Source organism: Sciurus vulgaris (assembly GCF_902686455.1).
Source record: "Sciurus vulgaris genome assembly, chromosome: 7".
NCBI classification, from domain to species: Eukaryota; Metazoa; Chordata; class Mammalia; order Rodentia; family Sciuridae; genus Sciurus; species Sciurus vulgaris.
The window spans coordinates 124,155,377-124,178,528 of record NC_136467.1 but is presented as its reverse complement, the minus strand read 5'-3'; the positions used below and the strand labels follow the sequence as shown (position 1 = coordinate 124,178,528).

The 23,152-nt window shown below is 38.7% G+C and overlaps 1 protein-coding gene and 1 pseudogene across 2 annotated transcripts; one reads left to right on the top strand and one right to left on the bottom strand.

Moving 5' to 3' along the window:
* Positions 1–12,243: 12,243 nt before the first annotated feature.
* LOC306666949 (HLA class II histocompatibility antigen, DQ alpha 2 chain-like) lies at positions 12,244–20,003 on the top strand (the record flags this gene model as incomplete). Its single annotated transcript, XM_079149210.1, has 5 exons — positions 12,244–12,555; positions 16,482–16,730; positions 17,239–17,520; positions 17,754–17,915; positions 19,966–20,003. Exons 1-5 carry the CDS (start codon positions 12,474–12,476, stop codon positions 20,001–20,003), a joined length of 813 nt encoding a protein of 270 aa, XP_079005336.1. The 5' UTR covers positions 12,244–12,473.
* Positions 20,004–20,307: 304 nt separating this feature from the next.
* Positions 20,308–21,123, bottom strand: LOC306665664 (eukaryotic translation initiation factor 4E-like; annotated as a pseudogene). The gene has a single exon. The product of its transcript is annotated as a eukaryotic translation initiation factor 4E-like (transcript).
* Positions 21,124–23,152: the final 2,029 nt, after the last annotated feature.

Sequence of the window (23,152 nt, the reverse complement as noted above, 5' to 3'; positions counted from 1 at the left end):
CTTGCTCTATTTCTGTAAGGTACGTCATTGGGATTTTAATTGGAATTGCATTGAATTTGTATAGCACTTTAGGTAGTATGGCCATTTTCACAATACTAATTCTTCCTATCCAAGAACATGGGAGATCTTTCCATCTTCTAAGGTGTTCTTTAATTTCTTTCTTTAGTGTTGTATAGTTCTCATTGTAGAGGTCTTTCACCTCTTTTGTGAGATTGATTCCCAAGTATTTTATTTTATAGAGGCTATTGTGAATGGGGTAGTTTTCCTAATTTCTCTGTCTGAAGATTCATCACTTATGTATAAAAATGCGTTGGATTTATGGGCATTGATCTTGTAAACTGCTACTTTACTGAATTCACTTATGAGTTCTAAGAGTTTTCTGGTGGAATTTCCAGGTTCCTCTAAATATATAATCATGTCATCAGCGAACAGGGATAGTTTGAGTTCTTCTTTTCCAATTCGTATCCCTTTAATTTCTTTGGTTTGTCTAATTGCTCTGGCCAGAGTCTCAAGAACGATGTTGAATAGAAGTGGTGAAAGAGGGCATCCCTGCCTTGTTCCAGTTTTTAGGGGGAATGCTTTCAGTTTTTCACCATTTAGAATGATATTAGCCATGGGCTTAGCATAAATGGCCTTTACAATGTTAAGGAATGTTCCCACTATCCCTATTTTTTCTATTGTTTTGAGCATGAAGGGTGCTGTATTTTATCAAATGCTTTTTCTGCATCTATTGAAATAATCATGTGATTCTTGACTTTAAGTCTATTAATATGGTGAATTACGTTTATTGATTTCCTGATGTTGAACCAACCTAGCATCCCTGGGATAAAACCCACTTGATCATGGTGCACTATCTTTTTAATATGTTTTTGTATGCGATTTGCTAAAATTTTGTTGAGAATTTTTGCGTCGATGTTCATTAAGGATATTGGTCTGAAATTTTCTTTCCTTGATGAGTCTCTGTCTGGTTTAGGTATCAGTGTGATATTGGCTTCATAGAATGAGTTTGGGAGGGTTCCCTCCTCTTCTATTTTATGGAATACTTTGAGAAGTATTGGAATAAGCTCTTCTTTAAAGGTTTTGTAGAACTCGGCTGAGAACCCATCTGGTCCCGGACTTTTCTTTGTTGGTAGGTTTTTGATGACTTCTATTTCAGTACTTGAAATTGGTCTATTTATGTCCTCCTCGTTCAGTTTAGGCAATTCATATGTCTCTAGAAACCTGTTGATGTCTTTGAAATTTTCTATTTTGTTGGAGTATAGATTTTCAAAATAGCTTCTAATTATGTTTTGTATTTCAATCCTGTCTGTTGTGATATTTCCTTGTTCATTCCGAATTTTAGTGATTTGGGTTTTCTCTCGTCTTCTCTTTGTTAGTGTGGCTAAAGGTTTATCAATTTTGTTTATTTTTTCAAAGAACCAACTATTTATTTTGTTAATTTTTCCGATTGTTTCTTTTCTTTCAATTTCATTGATTTCAGCTCTGAGTTTAACTATTTCCTGTCTTCTACTACTTTTGGTGCTGTTCTGTTCTTCTTTTTCTAGGGCTTTGAGCTGTAGTGTTAGGTCGTTTATATGTTGAGTTTTACTTCTTTTATTAAATGCGCTCCATGAAATAAATTTCCCTCTAAGTACTGCTTTCATAGTGTCCCAGAGATTTTGATATGATGTTTCTTTGTTCTCATTTACCTCTAAGAATTTTTTAATTTCCTTCCTAATATCTTCTGTTATCCATTCATCATATAATAGCATATTGTTTAATCTCCAGATGTTGGAATAGTTTCTGTGTTTTACTCTTTCATTTATTTCTAACTTTAATCCATTATGATCTGATAGAATACATGCTAGTGTCTCTATCTTCTTGTATTTGCTAACATTAGCTTTGTGGCATAATATATGGTCTATTTTAGAGAAGAATCCATGTGCTGCTGAGAAGAAAGTGTATTCGCTCTTGGTTGGATGGTATATTCTATAAATGTCCGTTAAGTCTAAATTATTGATTGTGTGATTGAGATCTATGGTTTCTTTGTTCAATTTTTGTCTGGAAGATCTGTCCCGTGGTGAGAGAGGCTTGTTAAAATCACCTAGTATTATTGTGTTATGGTCTATTTGGTTTCTGAAATTGAGAAGGATTTGTTTGACATACGTGGATGAGCCACTGTTTGGGGCATAGATGTTTATGATTGTTATATCTTGCTGATTTATGCTTCCCTTAAGCAGTATGAAATGTCCTTCTTTATCCCTTCTGACTAACTTTGGCTTGAAGTCCACATTATCGGAAATGAGGATGGATACTCCAGCTTTTTTGCTGAGTCCATGTGCATGGTATGTTTTTCCCCATCCTTTCACCTTTAGTCTATGGGTATCTTTTTCTATGAGGTGAGTCTCTTGCAGGCAACATATTGTTGGATCTTTCTTTTTAATCCAGTCTGCCAGTCTATGTCTTTTGATTGATGAATTCAGGCCATTAACATTCAGGGTTATTATAGAGAAATGATTTGGTTTCCCGGTCATTTGGTTCATTTTTTAAATTTTGTTTATTTATTTGTTTGACACAACTTGTTTCCTCCTTTATTTGACAATTCCTTTAGGATAATTCCTCCCTTTGCTGATTTGCTTCTTTGTTTTTCATCTCTTCCTCATGGAATATTTTGCTGAGAATGTTCTGTAGTGCTGGCTTTCTTTTTGTAAATTCTTTTAGCTTTTGTTTATCATGGAAGGATTTTATTTCATCGTCAAATTTAAAGGTAAGTTTTGCTGGGTATAAGATTCTTGGTTGGCATCCATTTTCTTTCAGGGCTTGAAAAATGTTGTTCCAGGCCCTTCTAGCTTTTAGGGTCTTGATTGAAAAATCTGCTGATATCCGTATTGGTTTCCCCCTGAATGTAATTTGGTTCTTTTCTCTCACAGCCTTTAAAATTCTGTCTTTATTTTGTATGCTAGGTATTTTCATTATAATGTGCCTTGGTGTGGGTCTGTTGTAATTTTGTGTATTTGGAGTCCTATAAGCCTCTTGAACTTGATTTTCCATTTCATTCTTCAGATTTGGGAAATTTTCTGATATTATTTCATTGAATAAATTGTTCATTCCTTTGGCTTGTTTCTCTAGGCCTTCCTCAATCCCAATAATTCTTAAGTTTGGCCTTTTCATGATATCCCATAGTTCTTGAAGATTCTGTTCATGATTTCTTACCATCTTCTCTGTTTGTTCAACTTTGTTTTCAAGGTTAAATATTTTGTCTTCAATGTCTGAGGTTCTGTCTTCCAGGTGCTCTATCCTATTGGATATGCTTTCTATGGAGTTCTTAATTTGGTTTATTGTTTCCTTCATGTCAAGGATTTCCGTTTGGTTTTTTTTCAATATCTCTAACTCTTTATTGAAATGATCTTTTGCTTCCTGTATTTGCTCTTTTAACTATCGATTGGTGCGATCATTCAATGCTTGCATTTGCTCTTTCATCTCATCGTTTGCTTCTCTGATCATTTTAATTATGGACATTCTGAACTCCTTTTCTGTCATTTCTTCTGCCATGCTGTCATTGGGTTTTATTGATGTAACATCTAGATTTGTTTGCAGCATTTTCTTTCCTTGTTTTCTCATATTGTTCAGGTATCAGTGGACTGCTGAGATATTGCAGATTTCCTCTATTGACTTACAATGTCCCTGAAGATTTCTATATATATCCCCTCTTAGCCTTCAGTAGGCTGAAGTCTTGGAGGAAGTTAATAATGCGGTGCTCCACAAGGAAGCTGCCTCTCTAGGAGTGGTGGCCTTCAGGTGGGGTATAATCCCTGCTAGTGGGCAGAGGTGCCTCCACTTGTTGACCAATGGCCATCCAAAGGGGACCTAGGCTGCGGGCTGAGGCAAGGCCTGTTTGGGCCTGAGTCTCTGGTTTTACCATCCTTGTGGGGAAACCTCACCCGGCAGGGAAGACTCACCCGGTGGGGAGGTCTCACTGGTCAGTTCCCTCCTAGAGGTTCCCCTCAATTTACAGCTACCGCCTGGGCTGGGCTGCCTTCCTCTGCAAAGTTCCCAGGGGCCCGGACCTACCTCCTGGGCCTGGGAGCCTCACCCTTCGCAGATGAATCTCCTTAGGCTGCCCCTCCTCAGAGAATCTGCCCGCGGGCCTGGAACCTTCGCTCCGCCCTAAGCCTGTCTCTGTGCGACTCTTCCACCCAGAAGCCTCCTAGATCCTGGGACCCTGCTCTGCACCTAATCGCCTGGCTATGCGGCCCCTCCTCTGAGCAGCCACCTGGGGCCCCGAACATTCGCTCTGAGTCCCAGAGACCCGCCACACGCCTCTTCCTCCAGACAGCTGCCCAGTATTCTGGTGCGGTCACTAGGAGTCCAAGAAACTCACTTCGTGCCTCCTCCTCCCACCAACCACCCGTAGCCCTGGGCAATCAATCACTCCGAGTCGAAGTGACCCTCCCCGTTCCTCCTCCTTCTCCAGATAACCCCCCGGGTGTTCCGGACCGGTCGCTCTGAGTGGCTCTGAATCCACGTGACCCGCTGCACGGGTCCTCTGGGCAACCGCCCGGAGCTCTGGTGCGGCCACTCAAGACCAAGCGACCCACCACGCTCCTCCTCCAGGCAGCCCCCCTGTGTTCAGGAGCTGTCACTTTAAGTCCAAACAACTCACCACTCGCCTTCTCCTCTGAGCAGCCGCCTGGAGCGCTAATGCAGTCACTGCGAGTCCAAACGACCCACCGCGCTCCTCCTCCTCCTCCTCCTACTCCTCCGGGCAGGCCCCGGGGTTCAGAAGTGGTCTGAGTCCAAACAGCTCGCCACGCAGCCCCTTCTCTGGCAACCGCCTGTAGCTCTGGTGCAGTCACTCCAAATCCAAGTGGCCACGCTCCTCCTCCTCCTCCTCAGGGCAGGCCCCGGTGTCCTGAGTCCACACAGCTCTCCTCGCCACTCCTCCCCTGGGCAGCTGCCGGAGCCCCAGTGGTTGCTCCGAGTCTGTCATTCTTAATATTGATAAGTTGTGTTTTCTCTTCCTTTCCTGGTTAGGCTCACTATAAGTGTATCAATTTTAGTGATCTCCAGAAAAAGAATTATATTTTTATTTTACTTATTTTCTCTCTCATTTCTCTGATTTCCATGCCAATTATTTGTACTCTAATCTTTATTATTTCTTTTCTTCTGCTTAATTGGGGCTTAAATTGATATTCAATTTTCTAATTTCTTAAGAATCTTAGTTCCTTGATTTGAGATTCCTCTTAATTTATAGTGTATTTAGTGCTGTAATTATTTATTGAAACACTGCTTTAGATGTATTGTATAAAGTATAATATATTGTGTTTAATTTCATTCATCTCAAAATAACTTTTACCCTTTCTGATTTTCTCCTCTGACCCATGTTTCATTCAAAAGCACTGTGGTTTTTAGTTTTCAAGCATTTGCTAATACATTTTTGCATTGATTTCTAATTTATTTCACTTTAGTCAGTAGGCAATCTCTGTATAATTTGAATCCTTGAAAATTCATTGATCCTTGGATAATCCCCAAAGAAGCATTTGACATAATTCAGAGTCCATCCCTGTTTAAATTACCCAAGAAAATAAGAATCTATGGATATTTTTATGATTATATATGTACGAAGTTCTCTTGTTTTTACTAAAATACATCCATTATTTAATTTTTAAACTATATTGATGTATTCTCATAATTTTAAACATAAATTATAAAATAAAATATAACTTGTTGAAGTCTCAAGAATTCATTTGACAGTGGCAGAGAACTATGAAAACTATGCATGGAAAAGGGTCATGGTTTGTCCTAGAGTGAAGGCAGTGAGTGAAGTTTCTTTCCTAAGTATTTAATTTTATATAAGCAATTTCATAGCTTCTGAGTCTTCAAGCACAAGCAGAGTGGAAGTACTGCTTTGTTTCATGCTTCTTTGCTTCTCAAATATCCAAACCCACATCTCAGATAGCATCATTTACTAAAAATATGGTGAAAGAGTCAGTGAAATTAGAGCTGACCTGGTTGCCCTGCTCTGGGAAGGATTGCTGGCCTTTCCCAGGGAGGCCTGTGAGAGGAAGGGAGAGCAGCAGTGTGCCTGGAGTTCCTAAAGCTCAGAGTCTCCACCTGCTGGTATGCATGACCTAATTCATACCCTTCAGTTGTCAGTATCCTAGGCACCCTGAACTTCTCCCAGTACATCAATATTTTAGCACAATTTTTCAAAAGAAAGACCAAACATAACTCAAAAAATGTTTACTATAATTTAAGTCTCTGAGAGAGAGTGTAACAAGGATTTTGAATCAGCCACACGAGGAAAGTTCTGAAATTAGTGATCCTTTTCCCCACTATTTGTCTTGGTTGTTGCTCAGATTTTCTTCTTTCAGAAAAGAAATGTTTTCTGTCTGGTTCTTATCCTTTTATATATAAACTAATTCTTGATTGGCCTATTTCCTTTCTGAATGTTTTTAGAACGTTTTAAATGTTTTCCTTTTGTTTCTGATCTTGTAATCAAAAATTTTCATCACTACCTAACTATCTGGAGATTTTCATTATTGCTGTTTAATTCCTTTAAATTATGAATGAATCTTACCCATTCAAAAACTAATGTCTTTCTTTACTCAGGAAAAGGTCTTCTATTATTTCTTTTTCTTTTTCTTCTTCTTCCATTTTCTTTCTAGTGTCTTCTTCTAGAATACCTGTTGCTCAGCAATAAATTTTCTTAATTTTATGTGTTTCAATAGATTAAAAAGGAGTCTAGCTTTTATTTCTTCTTTCTCTCCCATCCTCTGGTTTTTCAAGACTGTGACACCATCACCTGAAAACTCTAAATTGATCACTGTTTAGTACTTCTCATCTGCTTTAAAGAATGCCCCTTCTTATACTCAAGAACAATTTAAAAATGAAATAACTTTAACACTGTCGTCTTCTTTCCTTTCTTCTTTATGGATTTTGATATGTGCATTTTTACCTTCTTTTGCCTGTCTTCTGTCCCATAACTGCATCACTGTGGCAGATGCACCATAGGAAGATCAAATGGTTAGAGAATTCAGTCACACAAGAATCCTCGCTCCTGTCCTCTCAGCTGTTGTCCCTCAACCTCCTCAGCAAAGAGCCCACAGAGGAGAGACTGTCTCAAAAAGACTGATGGATATGACTTTTCTCTCTGCTTGAGTGAAGCCCCTGAAATCCACTGAAGACACACAAGGTTTTTAAGAAATGCTGTTATCTGCACTGAGTGGGAGAGAACATAAGGTGGAAGCAGGCCGTTGGACTCCCAAAATTCCACTAGCAGGAAGCAAACTGATAAAACCGTTCAGTTGCAAACACATGCACCTTCCATGAAAAGAGAAGGATGATTCAGAGCAGACCCAAAATCCAGAGAATACAGCCAGGGACCACTGACGCCTAAAAGAATAAGTGACATTGCCACCCTTCACGAAGAAAGCTGGCCCTTCCCGCCCGCCCCTGTGAAATTGAGGGTGTGAATTACTCCCAGGCCTTGGAACCTAGCCAAAGAACTCTGGCTAGAGTTTTCCCATCTGGAATTCAGAACTGGCATAGACCAGTGACTCGTTTTTATCTTCTACTTTCTCCCCTTTTGAACAAGAATGCCTGTAGCTATTACCCCATGCCTGACCCACAGTTATAAACTGGGTACTTTGGAGGCAGATAATTTGTCCCTAGCTTCACAGGTCCACAGATGGGGAAGAATTCTATCCCAGGAGTTGTACTGAATTATTCCCAGGAGCCTCATCCTCATCCGGATCTGATTTACACAAAATTTTGGACATTGTGATGTTGTTATACTAGAATGAGACTTTCGGACTTTGGCATAAAATGTATGTGTTTTACATGTGGGGACATATAAGTCATTAGGGCCAGAGGGTAGATGCACACCAGAGTGACCCCTAATGAGTCACCCTTGTATAATCTCCTCCCCTCTGGTGCAAACAGAACCTGTGACTTGAATCTCACCAGTATGATGTGGCAAAGATGACAAGGCTTTGCTATATGACAAATATAATAGAATGTCATTCCCTTGGTTAGAAGTTATAGGCAAAGGTGATAGAACATTGTTCCATGATTGTGTTTTGTTACATGAGACTTTATCTTAGCATACCAGAGAGATTCTCTCTTGCTGTCTTTGAAATAAATTCCATGTTGTGTTCGCACCTATGAAAGTCCATGTGGCCCATAGGAGCTGAGGTGCCCCTGGTCAGCAGTCTGCATGAAAACAGGGCCCTCGGTGCTTCACTGACAAGTAGGTGGATCCCGCCAGTAACCTGAAAGAGCTTGGAAGTGGATTCTTCTCTAGTCAAACCTCCAGTTAGGAATGCAACCTGGCCTAGCTTGATTGCAACCTGTGAGACCACAAGTAGAGGACCCAGTGAAGTTGCAACTGGACTTATGGCCTACAGGAATTATAAGGAAATGCATTTGTATTATTTCTAACTGCTGTTCATGGTAATTTGTTTTGCAACATTAGGAAACCCAGGCAATCACTGATACTCGTTTGCCTATTTATCCCATTATCATTTTCTTTACTGTTTTCATGTCATTTTATAGTGTCCTTTGTTATGTTTTTCAAAACTTAATTCATTTGTAATATAGTATTCATTTTTAATGTGATTTTTGTCTCTTTTTTTTTCCTGAGTTAACTCTTTGTCTTTTTGTATTCTGTCCATTTCATTTCTAATTTGAATTTTCCTTCAATTCATGAATGCTTGATTCCATTTGGGGCCCAGTGTTACAGTTTCCTTTGGCTTCATACCTGTGTTGCTGTGGTTCTTGTTCTTCTCCCTATCCTTGTATTGGACACACTATGTGCTAGCTAGCAGAGGCTTTAATAGATCACATCTACAGAGTTTTGTTTATTCTGTGATGTCTATTTTCCTGTACTATGCACAAAGGTTTTGTGTATTAGGGGAAGAATTTCTGAGGATTGCTGAGTTTCTAGGTTCAAGACCACCCTCTAGGGTTAGTACAGTGCAGTGCAGCTTTAATAATGCATCAGAAGCTAATTGGGCTTCTGGTTTTGTGATTCCTTTTTGTTTCTGAAAGTAATTCAATTCCCTCCACTTACTTCCTTTTTCTCTTTACTACTGTGTCTCTTGGAGGAGCCTGAACCATTTAAGTCCCCACTGTACTCCCTGGATCAACACCTTCCCAAGTCTATCTCCTCTGATTCTCTCCACACTTAAGCCCCTTTCATTAGATTCCACAGCAAGTGTGGAACACAGTGCCCTGTATTCTAGGTCCCAGGCTTGTTTTCAAAATGTCTTCACTTAGATTAGAAGGTGATTTTTGCAAGGATGATTTTCTGTCTATTCTCTTGAGGCAACCACCCCCCCACCCGGACACACACACACACACACACACACACACACACACACAAAACCTTCTTGTCTGGTCAGTCTCCATAAGATTAGTCATTCAACAGCATTCAATGTGACTTTGCTGGATTTGAGCATTTATTTCCCTAATTATGCATTAATTCAAATATCATAGTATTTTTGCCTTTTGGTTATACTGTAATAGTAAGTAAAATATGAGTTTCTTGTCTGCCTTAGAACATAAATCAGAAGAGGAGAGTTAGAATATTATTAGCAAAGTGAACACATCAGGTGAACCAACAATATATCAAAACATGAGATTCAGTTAAAGTAGAGCTTGAGGGGAAATTAATCCCTTTAAATATGCACATGGGAACTTAAGAGAAGTTTAAAATTAGTGATATGAGTTTCAATTTTGAGAAGTAGAAAAAAGTCACAGACTTAAAGAAAGTATAAGATAGAAAGAAAGAATAAGAAAAAGTAAAAGCAGATATCAATGAAAAATGAAACTGGCAAACAGAAATATCAGCAATTAAAGATGATTCTTTGTAATGATTAATAACAATTTATAAACTTCCAGGAAAGAAGAGAGAAACAGAAATTACCAGTAAGAAAAATGAAAGCAGGTCTGTGATCACAGATCCTACAAACACCAAAAGAAAGAAAGGAGATTTACGAAAAGCTTATGCCAACTAATTCAACAACTGTATTTTTATATATGATTTAAGTTATTCATCAACTAATTATAAAGTATGACTTACCATTTCTGTTTTACAGGTAAGAACACTGGACTAAAATTATGTACATCAATTGTCCAAAGCCACATAACTGAGAGAACTTAAATTCCTGTCTTTTTAATTATACAGTACCATACAGTACCCTCGGTCTCACTCAAGCTGTTCTACCAGATGCAACTTCAACCACAGGTGGATGCTGTGACTACAAAGAGGTTATGGAACTAATAGCAAAACTTTAATTTTAAAGCACTTGAAAAAGTACAGATTTTTGTTGTATTATACATGTTGACTAATACTAATTTGAGTGTCATTCAGGGAATCACTTAGAAAACCTGCATTAAAGAAAATCAGGAACTATTCAGTTTAAGTATACTATTCAGTTTAAGTATAACATTCTTTATCAAATAATATTTGCCTAAAGTATGCTTCTAAATGTTTGAGAATACTAACAAATTGTTAGGAAATTTTACATGATTTAACCTTCCATCTCCTTCCACTAAATTAGCAAGAGAAACATTTTGATTTCCTCATCAAATAAAAGGAAACTTGATGTTAATTACCAAAAAGTTATTCATTTTTTTAATTTAGATGATTATGCTAATAACTTTGCTTTGCTAAATGTAGAGCTACCATGTTAGGCTCAAAAACAACCAAGAAGTGGTTAAAAGTGTAATGAATACCTGAGCACAGTGGTGCACATCTGTAATTGCAGCAACTTGGGAGGCTAAGGCAGGAGGATCACAAGTTCAAGGTCAGGCTTGGCAAGTAAGTGATACACTGTGTCAAAATAAAAATTAAAAAGGGGAGCTGGGGATATAGCTCAATTGATAAAGTGCTTGCCAAGCACAAGGCCCTGGGTTCAATCCCCAGCACCACAAAAAAATTTTAAAAAAAAATTAAAAAGGACTCGGGGTGTAGCTCAGTGGTAGAATCTCCCTGGGTTCAATCCCTAGTACAAAAAAAAAAAAAAAAAAAGTGTAATGGATAGAGGAAAAACAGGCAGAAAAAGTAACTGATCTCCCCCAATCTTCCCCAAAGTTGCATGGACAAATGCTTGCATGCACACACTCATGCACATACAAATCTGCCATCTATTCTTTGGTAGCAGGAATTTGCCAGACTTTCCTTCATCCCATCTGAGTTCTGAAACAAGACACTTCCTGTTTGTTTGATGGTGTCCAGATCTCGTGCATTAAAAATCTCAGGCTACTAAATGAATTTTTTTATTAAATAACAATAGGTCAAATATTATGTCATTGCAAAAAAAAAAAGTATTTGATCTATTGCTAGAAAATCAAGAGATTTGTGAAGATAGAATATGAGTTAGAATGATAAAAAGAACACTTAGAGTTTGTTATGCAGAAAGTTGGAGGCTACACAGTAAATGGAATGGAACCAGAAACACCTTCTGGTTAGAGAGGCACATGTGGGAATAGTGAAGCATAAGACTGTTAGTAATTTCAAAAATCTGTGCCCAAAATACTAAGGCTCACTTTAGATAGATGTGAAACTCCACAGGACCCTCATAGTTTATGGGAGGTATAATTAATGAATACAATTATCACTGATGGACATATCCACAAAGTTCAATTTAAAATATATAACGCCATACCCAGACAGACCATAAGGAGCACATGAGGCAGAAAAAAATCAGGAAGATGTCGAAAAGGACATGTTGGTGTGGGTGGTTCCATATGATGTGATACTCTCACTTGATACTACTACAAATTTTATAGATATTTAGAACTCTGGAGCTCTTGAGACTATGAATGAAGAACTTGCTTAATTGGAAGTACAGAAGTAGGAAAAAAAATGGTACTTGATTTATGCTAGTTGAGATCTTTTTGAGAATAAGGCTAACCTAAAATATAGAAAGACACATAGAAAGCAAAATTTTGTTTTTATTCAGTTTCTCTAATGTCCCAGTCACCAAAAACATCATGAGGAGGGATGTAGAGTGGGGTGTAGTGGGGCATGACACAATGAAGATTTCCTGGGGCAGTAATAATCAATATGGACTCAATGGACACCGTAATAATGACCATCCGTGAGACTTCCAAGCAACCTCCACCTCCATGCCCCTCCCTAGATATGCACAGTCTGCCAGAGTGCATGGAGTTTCTGTTCCTCTCCTCCCTTCTTCTATAGATGAAAGTTCCCTCTGCTCCATTGTGAATCTGTGCCCCTAGAACATTCAAAACAAGGGAAGTTCACAGACTCCCTCCAGGTCTCTTGGTAAAATTACTTCAACCAGCAACTGAGGTGTCAGCTCCAGGAATTTCCCTAATGGGCTGAAACCTGAGACAGCAAAGGTAGCTCTGGGCTCCTCCTAAATGGCTCCTTCCAGTAGTTCTCTTTAGGTCACTTTCTTTGCACAGTTCTCATCACTTCCGCATTCAGAAAAGTCACTTCTTGAGGTTACCCTTGGAGGAGGATGACCATGAAGAAAGCTCTGATTCTGGGGGTCCTCACCCTGATGGCCATCGTGAACCCCTGTGGAGGTGAAGACATTGTGGGTGAGTGCACGGTTGAAGATTTAGGATTGTGAAAGAAAACTGAAAAACAAAACCTGACTGAGTTTGTTGTCCCATAATAGTATATGAAACTGCACTCAGTTCCCCTGAATCTGAATTGTTATACTTATTTTCCCTCCAAGAAACCAAACCCCCTAAAATCTAATCTTAGTTAGTAGACTAAACCCAATTCTACAATGTCCTCCTCTCACTGAGTATTCACGAAGGGCATTATTCTCTTTCTAACATCAAAACTAAATAATATACTTTTGAGCATTGTTACAGCATTAATTTATGATAACTCCTGATATTAGAGATCTTTCTCCAGATATATTTCTTTCCTTTCACAGCAATTTATGAGCCTACTACTCCTCACTCACTTTAAACTCCTTCTCAAAGTGAATGTTAATTTATTCTTATTTTATCCATTTTCTTAGAATAACTAAGACCATAAATGTTTTGTGCCATATAGGAAATAGCATGTCACTTTTTGTTTGTTTGTTTCCAACATGATTTATATTTTCCAAGTTTGGGCTTTAGAGGCAAGGAGAATGTATTTGACTAAAAATCATTAGAATTAGAAAAATTAAAATAGTAGAATGACATTGAGCAAGTCAATTCCTTATGCTGATCTTCACATTTCTCATGTGTACAATTAATTAATACACTATTCTAAGAAAATATACAATCAAATAAAATAAGCAATCAAATGTGTATTTTAAATAGTAAAGAGTTCTGTAAATGCCAAAGTTTGGTATTATTATTACCATACGTGTAACATCATGTTTGTTACCATAAGTGTAACATCAGAAAACTGGGATGATGTGTGATGGAAAACCTAGGGACTTAAGGTTAGTCTCAGCTGGTCAGCCCAAACTCCAAGTCCTATCACATCTAATCAGCAAAGCAGTAGAAGGAGGACAAAAACAGATTAAATTACATCATTCTTTAACTTTCTCTGCTTTTCCATTCCATTTCTACAACACCTTCTGAATCTATGGCTCGCCCATAGATTAAATTACATCATTCTTTAACTTTCTCTGCTTTTCCATTCCATTTCTACAACACCTTCTGAATCTATGGCTCGCCCATTACACTTCTTTAGACCTTTACACTGCTATGTCATGGACATTGACAACAATTATTAAAATCTAACCTACCCCAAAAAATCCAAGCAAAGTATAAGAAAAACAGAATACAATGAAATCTTTAAAATATTTCCTAATCATGATTATTTCATTTATTTATTTATTTATTTACCTAACAGATGTTACTGAACTCCTGACTATGTACCATGAAGTCTACTAAGTACTCGAGGAACAGAAGTGAATAAGACGTAACATAACATAACTAAGATGTGACAATTTGCATGAAAACAAATTTAATTTTTAGTTAATTAAAATATAAAAACTAGCGAATTTTTAAAACTTACCTCTCAACAAACTTGAAGATGGAAAAGACAGAAATGGGGACTTTGACATCAGACTATGCAAAATATGAAACCATGTGCTGTTTGTTCCCCTCCCAAAATTCATATGTTGAAATCCTATCTTCCAAAGTGATGGTTTAGGAGATGGGGACTTTGAAAGGTTCTTAGACTGAGACTAGCACCCTTATAAATGATTTCTAAGAACTCTCACTGACTTTTTCTTTTCTTTCTTTCTTTTTGTTTTGTTTTGGTTTGGTTTGGTTTGTTTTGGTTTGGTTTGAGACAGGGTCTCACTAAGTCGCTTAGGCCTTGCTAAGTTGCTGAGGCTGCTTTTGGACCTGTGATCCTCCTACCTCAGCCTCCTGAGTCACTTGTACTACAGGTGTACTCTCTTGCACCCAGCCTTACTTGTCCCTTCTGCTATGTGAAACTATAGTGAAGAGATGGACCTCTAGAACATGGGCCCTCCAAAAGTCACATCTACTGGTGTCTTGATCTGGGTTTTCCTAACCCCCAGAACTGAAAGAAATAAATTTCTGCTGTTTATAATTCAACCAGTTTATGGAATTTTGTTAAAGCAACCCCAAATGAACTAAGATAGAAAAATAGGTACCTGGAGTGGGGTACTTATGTAACCAGTATGGAAACAGCTTTGGAACTGGAAAATGCATACAGGTTGCAAAGGTTTTCTGCTGTGTGCTATCAAAACTCTACACCATCATGGACAGAATGATGGTGGACCTCTTGTGGAGGCCCAAAAGGAAAAGAGAGCTATAAAAAGAGAGCCTGAATCTTTTAAGAAAATAACTAAATAATATCTAAGAATATCAAAGTAATCCAGAACAAAATGCTTGTAGATATTCAGAAGTAAAGTTCATTCTGATGAGGCCTCCGTTGGAAATGAAGAGCTTGTTATTTGAAACTGTGGTTAAGGTGATCTTTATTATGGCAAAGAATTTGGCTGAATTGTGTTTGTATCCTAGTGTTTTGTGGAAGGTAGATCTTGTGGGAAATTAAATAGTTTATTTGGGTAAGGAAATTTCTAAGCATAGTGTTGGAGGTGCAACTTGGATTTTATTGGCTGTAGTATATGATAAATGACTTAAGACGGAGTTGATCATAAAAAAAAAATAAGCAGAACTTTAAATTTTGGATAATTCTCAGTCTATGCGTATTGTTAAAAATGAGAAGGCCTCTTTGGGAAAGAGCAGGATATGGTCAAGGGACCATTTGATAAGGAGATTAGTGTGGATTAGTCATCTCAACCAAAGCCAGGTGTTAGTCTCAAGACAATGGGAAGATTAGTCAGCCATCTAAACAGAAGCCAGGACCTATTCCAAGAAGAGTGACCTCAAATGCAATTCTGAGATCATTGGAGTTGCTACCCTCCATCACAGGCCTAGAGGGCAAGCACGCTGGAAACCATGAAGCCTCTGCAGAAAGCCCCAAAAGGGCAACGCCCAGCAGATCCAGGGGAGCAGCACCAAGGCACAGAGTCAATACTTAGTGCCATCATACGGAACTGACATAGGGGTGGAGCCTCCCAAAGCCATGGGATCAGTACCTTCTGAAGCCTTGTAGGCCCAAATACTACCATGTAGGTGACCAACAGGCATACTTGGCAGCAGTCACTGAGTCAATGGTGTGAGCAAAGGCCCACCACTCAGGCTGGATTGGAACTGCCATCCAGTGGACTTGTGATGCTTGCCTGTGGCCTTGAGAACATCCGTGATAAGTGGAGTTAATGACCTTTTCATTGGTTGATGCAGAAGGAGCCTCTCCTCACGTAAGCAGCTGCATAATCTATGTAACCAAAAGCTTTGTGCACAATAAATGGATTTTGCTTCACCACCACCTCAAGCGAGTCCCTGGTGTCTATGTGTAGGTGATGCCGTCGCCCTCATCCCTCCAAGGAAGAAACCCCGTTCAATACTACCACGCAAGACCCACTCACCTACTCCCACCTCTAAGGACTTTGTGGTCAAAACATCAAGTCAAGGAAAATTATTTTCTGGCTGCAAGTTTTGGGACTTGATCAAGACCTGTTATTCCTTTCTGTTTTCCTATCTCTCCACTTTGGAACAGGAATGTCTATCCTATGCCTGCTCCACCCTTGTACTTTGGAAGCACACAATATGTTTGATTTCACAGGTTCATAACAGGAGAGCAATTTTCCTTAATATCTTGAGTCAGGGATATCTGATTTAGATATTTGGATGGGAGTTTGGACTTTAGACTTTTAAGTTGATGCCAAAACAAGTCAAGACCTCTGAGACTGTTGAGATGGAATAAATGCATTTGGGAAAGATGTGAATTTGGGAGTCCAGAAGTAGAATAATACAGGTTGTTTATAATATTTTGTTATAGCAGCCCAACAGAGTAATACACTGCAATATTTGCAGCAGTTTCCTATGTCTTCTTGTTTATGAAGATTTTTTCCCTCTCTCTATATCCCACCTGCCCACTCTTATCTTCATACTCTGGAATGGTCATTCCCCAGCTGACCATGTTGGCACTTATGGCACAAATATCTACCAGACATATGGTGACTATGGCCAGTTTACGTACGAATTTGATGGAGATGAGCTGTTCTACGTGGACCTGGAGAAAAAGGAGACTGTGTGGAGGCAGCCTGAGTTTAGCAAGTTTGCAACATTTGAAGTTCAGAAGGCTCTGAGAAACCTTGTTGTGGTAAAAAAAAATTTGGACACCTTGATTAAAAATTCCAACTTTACACCTGCCACCAATGGTGAGTGTCCACATTCTGCTTCTCTTCAGTGCACCTACCTCACATTTCAGGCCTGATCTCTTCCTTCCCCAGGGGTAGCTGCTCTTTCCATTACATCATAAATTCTTCCCCCCTTCTAGTGCAGGTATTGGCAAATACTTAGTCCACATCACATTCATTTAATCTTTAGATATCTCTCTGCTAGATTCCATGAGATGGTCCTTAAATTAGGATATTCTAAACTTCTTGGCCTAAGAAGTTCTAAGCTGGTTCTCTCTCTCTCTCTCTCTCTCTCTCTCTCTCTCTCTCTCTCACGCACACGCGCACGCCCTGTGGATTCCCAAACAGAGGGACATGTTCTGCATTTCATAGTGAACAAATAGAAGCAGTAACTGGTATAAAAATTATTCTAAAATGACAGAAAATATCTCTCATTAGTATCTGGGGAATGCTAGGCTCCTCCAAAATGATTAAAAGTCTCAAGGTATAATTATCATAAATGCCAATAAGTGTGCTGTCTTCATTGTAGAAATTCCTGAAGTGGTGGTGTTTCCCAAATCTCCTGTGATCCTGGGCATTCCCAACACCCTCATCTGTCTAGTGGATAACATCTTTCCTCCTGTGATCAATATCACTTGGTTTTGCAATGGACATTTAGTTCCAGAAGGTATTTCTGAGACAACCTTCTATCCTAAGAGTGACCACTCCTTCCTCAAGTTCAGTTACCTCACTTTTCTCCCCTCTACTGAGGATTTCTATGACTGCAATGTGGAACACTGGGGCCTGGAAGAGCCGCTTCTCAAGCACTGGGGTATGTTTAAATCCCATCATCCTTTGTCTATCTACCAATTCTATCTCCGACCTATATTGTCTCACCTTAACCCTTTAACCCCCACTGCCTCAACTTTATTCCCACAATTGCAAAGTTGTCTAAACGCTGACTTCACTCTTTCCAAAGTCTGGGTGTCTTGTGCATTTCCAAACACACGTACCATTTTCCCCACAGACACACACTGTCCTGTGACTATGTCTCTTTTTTCTCAGAACCTGAGGTTCCAACCCCCATGTCGGAGCTGACAGAGACTGTGGTCTGTGCCCTGGGGTTGGCTCTCGGACTCATGGGTGTTGTGATGGGCACCATCCTCATCATCCGAGTCCTGCACTCCCGTGGTATTTCCAGCCACCACAGACCTAGAAAACAGACAGGTAAGGACGCAGACATGTCATATCTGGAACAATGTCACTGGAGGTCGTGAAGCTAGGAGTGGAGGGTTGGCATCCTGTATACCTAAATGTGTTTGAAAAACTTCTGGGCTAATTGAAGAATGGGTTGACCTTGGGACAGGGGCACAGGCCCCATCAACCTCATGCCATCTGTTGTTTCAGTTATCCAAAATTTACAAGAAAGAAGAGGAATGGCTGACTGACTCTAGCTCTTCATGCAGGACTAGCTATATGACTTAGATCCACTTCCTGTTCTGGTTCATCATATGGCTCCTTCCATGTCCTCATCCCTGCCCTGCTTGAGTGGAAGTTATGAAAAATTTTTCCCTCAGAGATCACTTACTCTTATAAAATCTCCCAACTTAGTCTTCTATTCATTGCCTACCTTTTCACAGAGGGACAGTTTCCACCCACTTACCCACTTGGCTTTTGCTCACCCTCATCCAAAATCTGTGTGAAATTTAAATAAATAAATCTTTCTGTGCTGTCTTTGCTTGAGCATACTTTCCCTCTGTCTTTTTCCTAGAACTGATTTAAGTCATGCACAAGAATGAAAGAGTTTATGTTGAAATTTTAGCAGATTTCTCAGACCATTAACTTCTTTATTGGGTCATGTTAATAACACCACACCCAAAGTATCAAAATGATATTATAGCATAATAAAAGTTTGTTTTTTTTTTCCATTCCGTAGTTCCTTTTTGCTCTCACTCTTTCTTTACCCTTTTACGTATCAGTGAGCTGGTGAATACTTATACCTAAATGTAATATTTTTCTGAAAAAAAAAAGCAAAGCTTTTAGTTTTGAGTTTTCAAATAGAATTCTAAAAGCTATGGAAGAAACAAAAACCTGGAACTGAAATATTTTTGAAGTTAAAAATTGTATTTTTGAGAACAAACAATCAAAACATTTTCCATAAATGTTGGATTTGCGAAGACAGCAGAATGATACAAGATGTCTGCTCCCATTTTTCACCATAGATGAGATGGAAGCTCTCTGGATTGGACAGACAGAAGATACAAGTGTGAACAAGAAAACATGAAAATGCTGTGGGTGTGTCCTAGAAAGTGCCCGATACATGGTTCCTTTTGTGGGTAACATCAATGAAAAAAAATGAGAGAGGCAGTAGACTGGCAGAGGCAGCTCGAGCCCCCTCCCCCGTGGACACCGCCATTTATAATAGTATAAATACAATTTAAATTCACTCCATGCTCAAGCTCATAAATCGTCATTATTGACATTATAATTTAGAGTGTTTTATTACACAAAATGTTATGAATTTCCTGAACATGTAAATGACCCAATATCTTAAATGTATGCCCTTCAGTAACCTCAAAATAGGTCATTGAGGAGATGGTGATTCTAACTCACAGCATTTTTACTAACAGACCTAATCTAGGTTCATGGGGTATATGCATATGGGCAGCATAGGGGAAAAAATGCTGTATATGTTTTGTTTACAGTTTTGTACACTGTCTTAAAGTGAATGGGACTGCTTTTCTACTTGAGCCATGTTTAACCAAAGCAAAATTACCTAAGTAATGCAAAGTGTTAAAATACAGAATGAAGATATGAAAACAGGCATACTAATTCTAGTTAGGAATGTAATTATGATGTTACATTTTTTATGAACCATAATTATGTTTACCACAAACATAAATCACTGATTTGAATGAAATGCATAAATTTGTGGCAAAGTTTTGTAGTTACAAAACACACACAAAAATCAAAGAATGCACAAAATTAATGTTTATTCCACTTTTGTGTCATATTTGTGGATCCTTCACTAATGTTACATGAGGAAAAAAAAACAAAAGCAAAACAAGTGGAAAACTGGAATCAGAATCATTAGTGTTACCAAGTAGGGAAACAAATAAATTAAAATCTAGTGGTCATCAGCAAGAGTGCAGCAAAGATAATGCTGTCAAAAGAAACAAAGAAAATTGCTAGAAAAAATGTATTCATCATACTCTTTCAAACCAGCAAAATATGCCCCTGCATACAGTGAAATAAACTCAATTTTTTTCCTATTAAGGTATAGAAATGCAGGTTCTGAATATTGTGGATGAGTAAAACATATTTGTAATGGTAATTCTACTAAGCTAATACAAAATGGGCCAGAAACACATTTATGGATTCTGAGGATTATGTTGACTGTAATTCTTTGATTGGGATAGTGGACACTTTAAGAAAAAATTTTAAAAATGAACATAGGAGTACAAGACAAAGGCAAATGAGACTTCTTTTATATCTTAGCAACATTTAGATGGAACCAAATTTAAATGCAGTTCACTCTGCTTTTGAAGAGGATTTGGTTCAGCTCCCAAATCTTGATTGCTTGAAGCAGTCTTCTATGAGAACACTTGGCAGGTGCTTCTTAAACAACAAACCTATTTTTAATGGTAGAGCCACTCTTAGTAGCTGTGTCTTCATGAGACTGATAACCAATCGCTCTTTCCTTGTACACTCTCCCTATACGTGTAAGAGCCTCTCTCTTTTCACATTCAGTAGTCCATGTTGCTATCTGATCACCTCTAGCTCTAACATTAACAACAGCTCTGCATACGTGATCACTGTAGTCATCAAAAGATTCTCCAATAAGGCACCGCAGTGTCTTTAGCCAAAAGTGATCAAGGTCACTTCATCTTTGCTGTTTGTTTAGTGTAATGAGCTATCTTCCACCCAATTTGTTTTTCTCATCTTCCCATATAGGCTCAATACCATCCTTAAAAATTGACTAGTCAAAACCAGGCATTAAATTACTAGACAACTGGCGATGGTGTATAGAGCCCAAAAGTCTTCAACTGTATCAAACCTAGAGATCAGTAGAAGGTTTGCTTGCCAAGTTTTACTTTTATCATTTTTAAAAAACAGTGTGCCCATCTATTCTGTAGAGGATGTTTTATATAGTATCCTGGGTCAGCAGCTTCCTGATGAGATTCTGTTTTCTCCTCTTCTGAACACAGGGGATTAGAAATAGGGGTGCTTTCCAGTTCCACAGTCACCATCCTCAATGGGTCTCCTCAGTGATGTTTGAGGTTAAAGTACAAATGCCAAACTTAGTCCTGAAACTGGAAGTGGCAGGTCTCGTATGTGACACAAATCAAGACAAGAGGGAAGAAGTGAGTACTTCATGGAAAAGCAAAAATCTTATAAACAAAAAAAGAGGGAAGTGGTATCATAAGTTACTAAAAAGTTGAAAAGCAGAATTTAAAAATAATAAATATGGCTTTGGTATCCTGTGACCTGTTTGGTATCTTCTGATCTGTTTGGATCCGATTTCATTCCTGCAGATATTCATTTTTAAAAGCATGAATGCTAAATTGTAATTTTGGGTAACTTCACCAGAATCATTTTCTTTTGAAAATACTGACAAAAAGAACAAACAAATAATTTGGATCTAAATAAATTGTCTTCTCTTGTGTTGTAAAATTGTGAAAAATAAAAGGTATCTTGCAGGTATTGATAGGAATACCAAAGAGGTTGATCAGTTATTCCTATGCTTCTAGACTCTGTTTAAGGATTTTGTTAACTATATAAAAGACACACATGGGCTCTCAGATAAGCAATGGAGGACAACAGTTTTAACAACTCCATCATATTCAGAAATTAGATTAATTTCTTGCCTTTCTCAACTTACAAAGGAATAAATGTTACTGGAAACCTATTACTTTTTTAAGCTAAGAAATTATATTAGAAAAAAAATAAGTGTAGTTTAGGGGATAAATTAAGTATAGGTCCACATTCTCGGTAAAATGTGAAGTGCGGTGTGGGAAGCCATCCTTATTTAGCAGAATCAGACTAGGTTGAACCATGGGACACAGATGCCTGGCTTCTAGGAACTGCTGGGAAGCATGTGGCACTGCAAGGGAGTGGTTCCCTGTCTCCTTCTGGAATATTCCCCCTTAAGAGAATGGCTCCCCCAACTCCACCCTATCGGGTCCATCTCAGAAGCAGCTCCTCCCAGTCCTTGCCCCCTTTACCTGTATGTTATAAATAAAAGAGAGTTGGACAAGTTGTTGTTATAAGAGGCCAGAGCTGGTATGGTCAGACCCCTCATGCCCCATCTCATTTAAAAAGAATATTGGCTTGTGTGTGCATATTGAGCAGATAAGTTTTTTGGGTAATTGAGTGATATACAGCCAACATCATCCTCCAGCAGTTAAACCCTTTTCTCATCCATGCAGTATATAGCAGAGAGGCCCCCCACAGTGCAGCACATTTCTCTTTTGCAGTTAGCCTGCCCTTACTGACGATCACACAGATAACTCATCTTAAACTGGGTTCCACTGTCTAAGATAAGGACTTGGGTAGAGGTGGCTTAATTGGGAACAAGAATGATGGAAAAGGATGGTGAAAGGATAAAGGGGAAAAACACACAAAGTAGGCATGTGTGGTTAAAATTACTACTCTGGGCAATGGAGACGATTTCACTGCACAGCAGGCACAACACCCTCCCTGTCACCTGAAGGGCCAAAGTTATTGTCTTCTACCCCATTGGTTGAGGATTCCCTCCAGGGGCACTGACACCCCTGAGTTCCTAGGCTACACTTTAACAAACACCTTCTAGGCTCCTTTATCACTGAAGACGCTCTGAGTAGCAGAACAAGATGTGCTTGGAGTCTGAATTTCCTCATAACATCCCACAGCAACTGCCGCTGAAGACACATTTGGACTCAGTGCTATGGCGAGGGTACCATATTCCACAGCTTGCATTGCAAAGATCCAATGACAAACCTCATTGAACCTATCGTATCATTGAGTCTTCACACTTATGGATGATTATAATCGTTATAAAAGACCTAATAAAGAAGGCAGTTAGAGCATATTCCGATCCCTGATAGTCCCAAGGCTGTTGGCATTCATCTTCTCCCCGCTGCACGTTCAGGCTTCCCTTACTCTGGGCCAGCATCCAAACTGTCCAGCTGGTTCCCTGATGGGGAACCACCGGTGTCATGGCCTCAGTCGCCTCACCTTCTGATCACTGTTTTCTTATATCTAGTTTATCATATTTTTCTGGCTCTTTTAAAGCCACTTTATCTTTAATCTTCAGTAACTGGATTCAAATGTTTCTGGTGCTGGTTTTATTTTATTTTATCCTTTCTGGACTTCACTGAGCTTCTTCAGTTTGTAAATTTATGTATTTGAATATGAATTTATTTCTTTCTCAAGTGCAATTTATGAAACTAATCTCTTTCCCCTCTTCTTTGGGATGCCAGTGA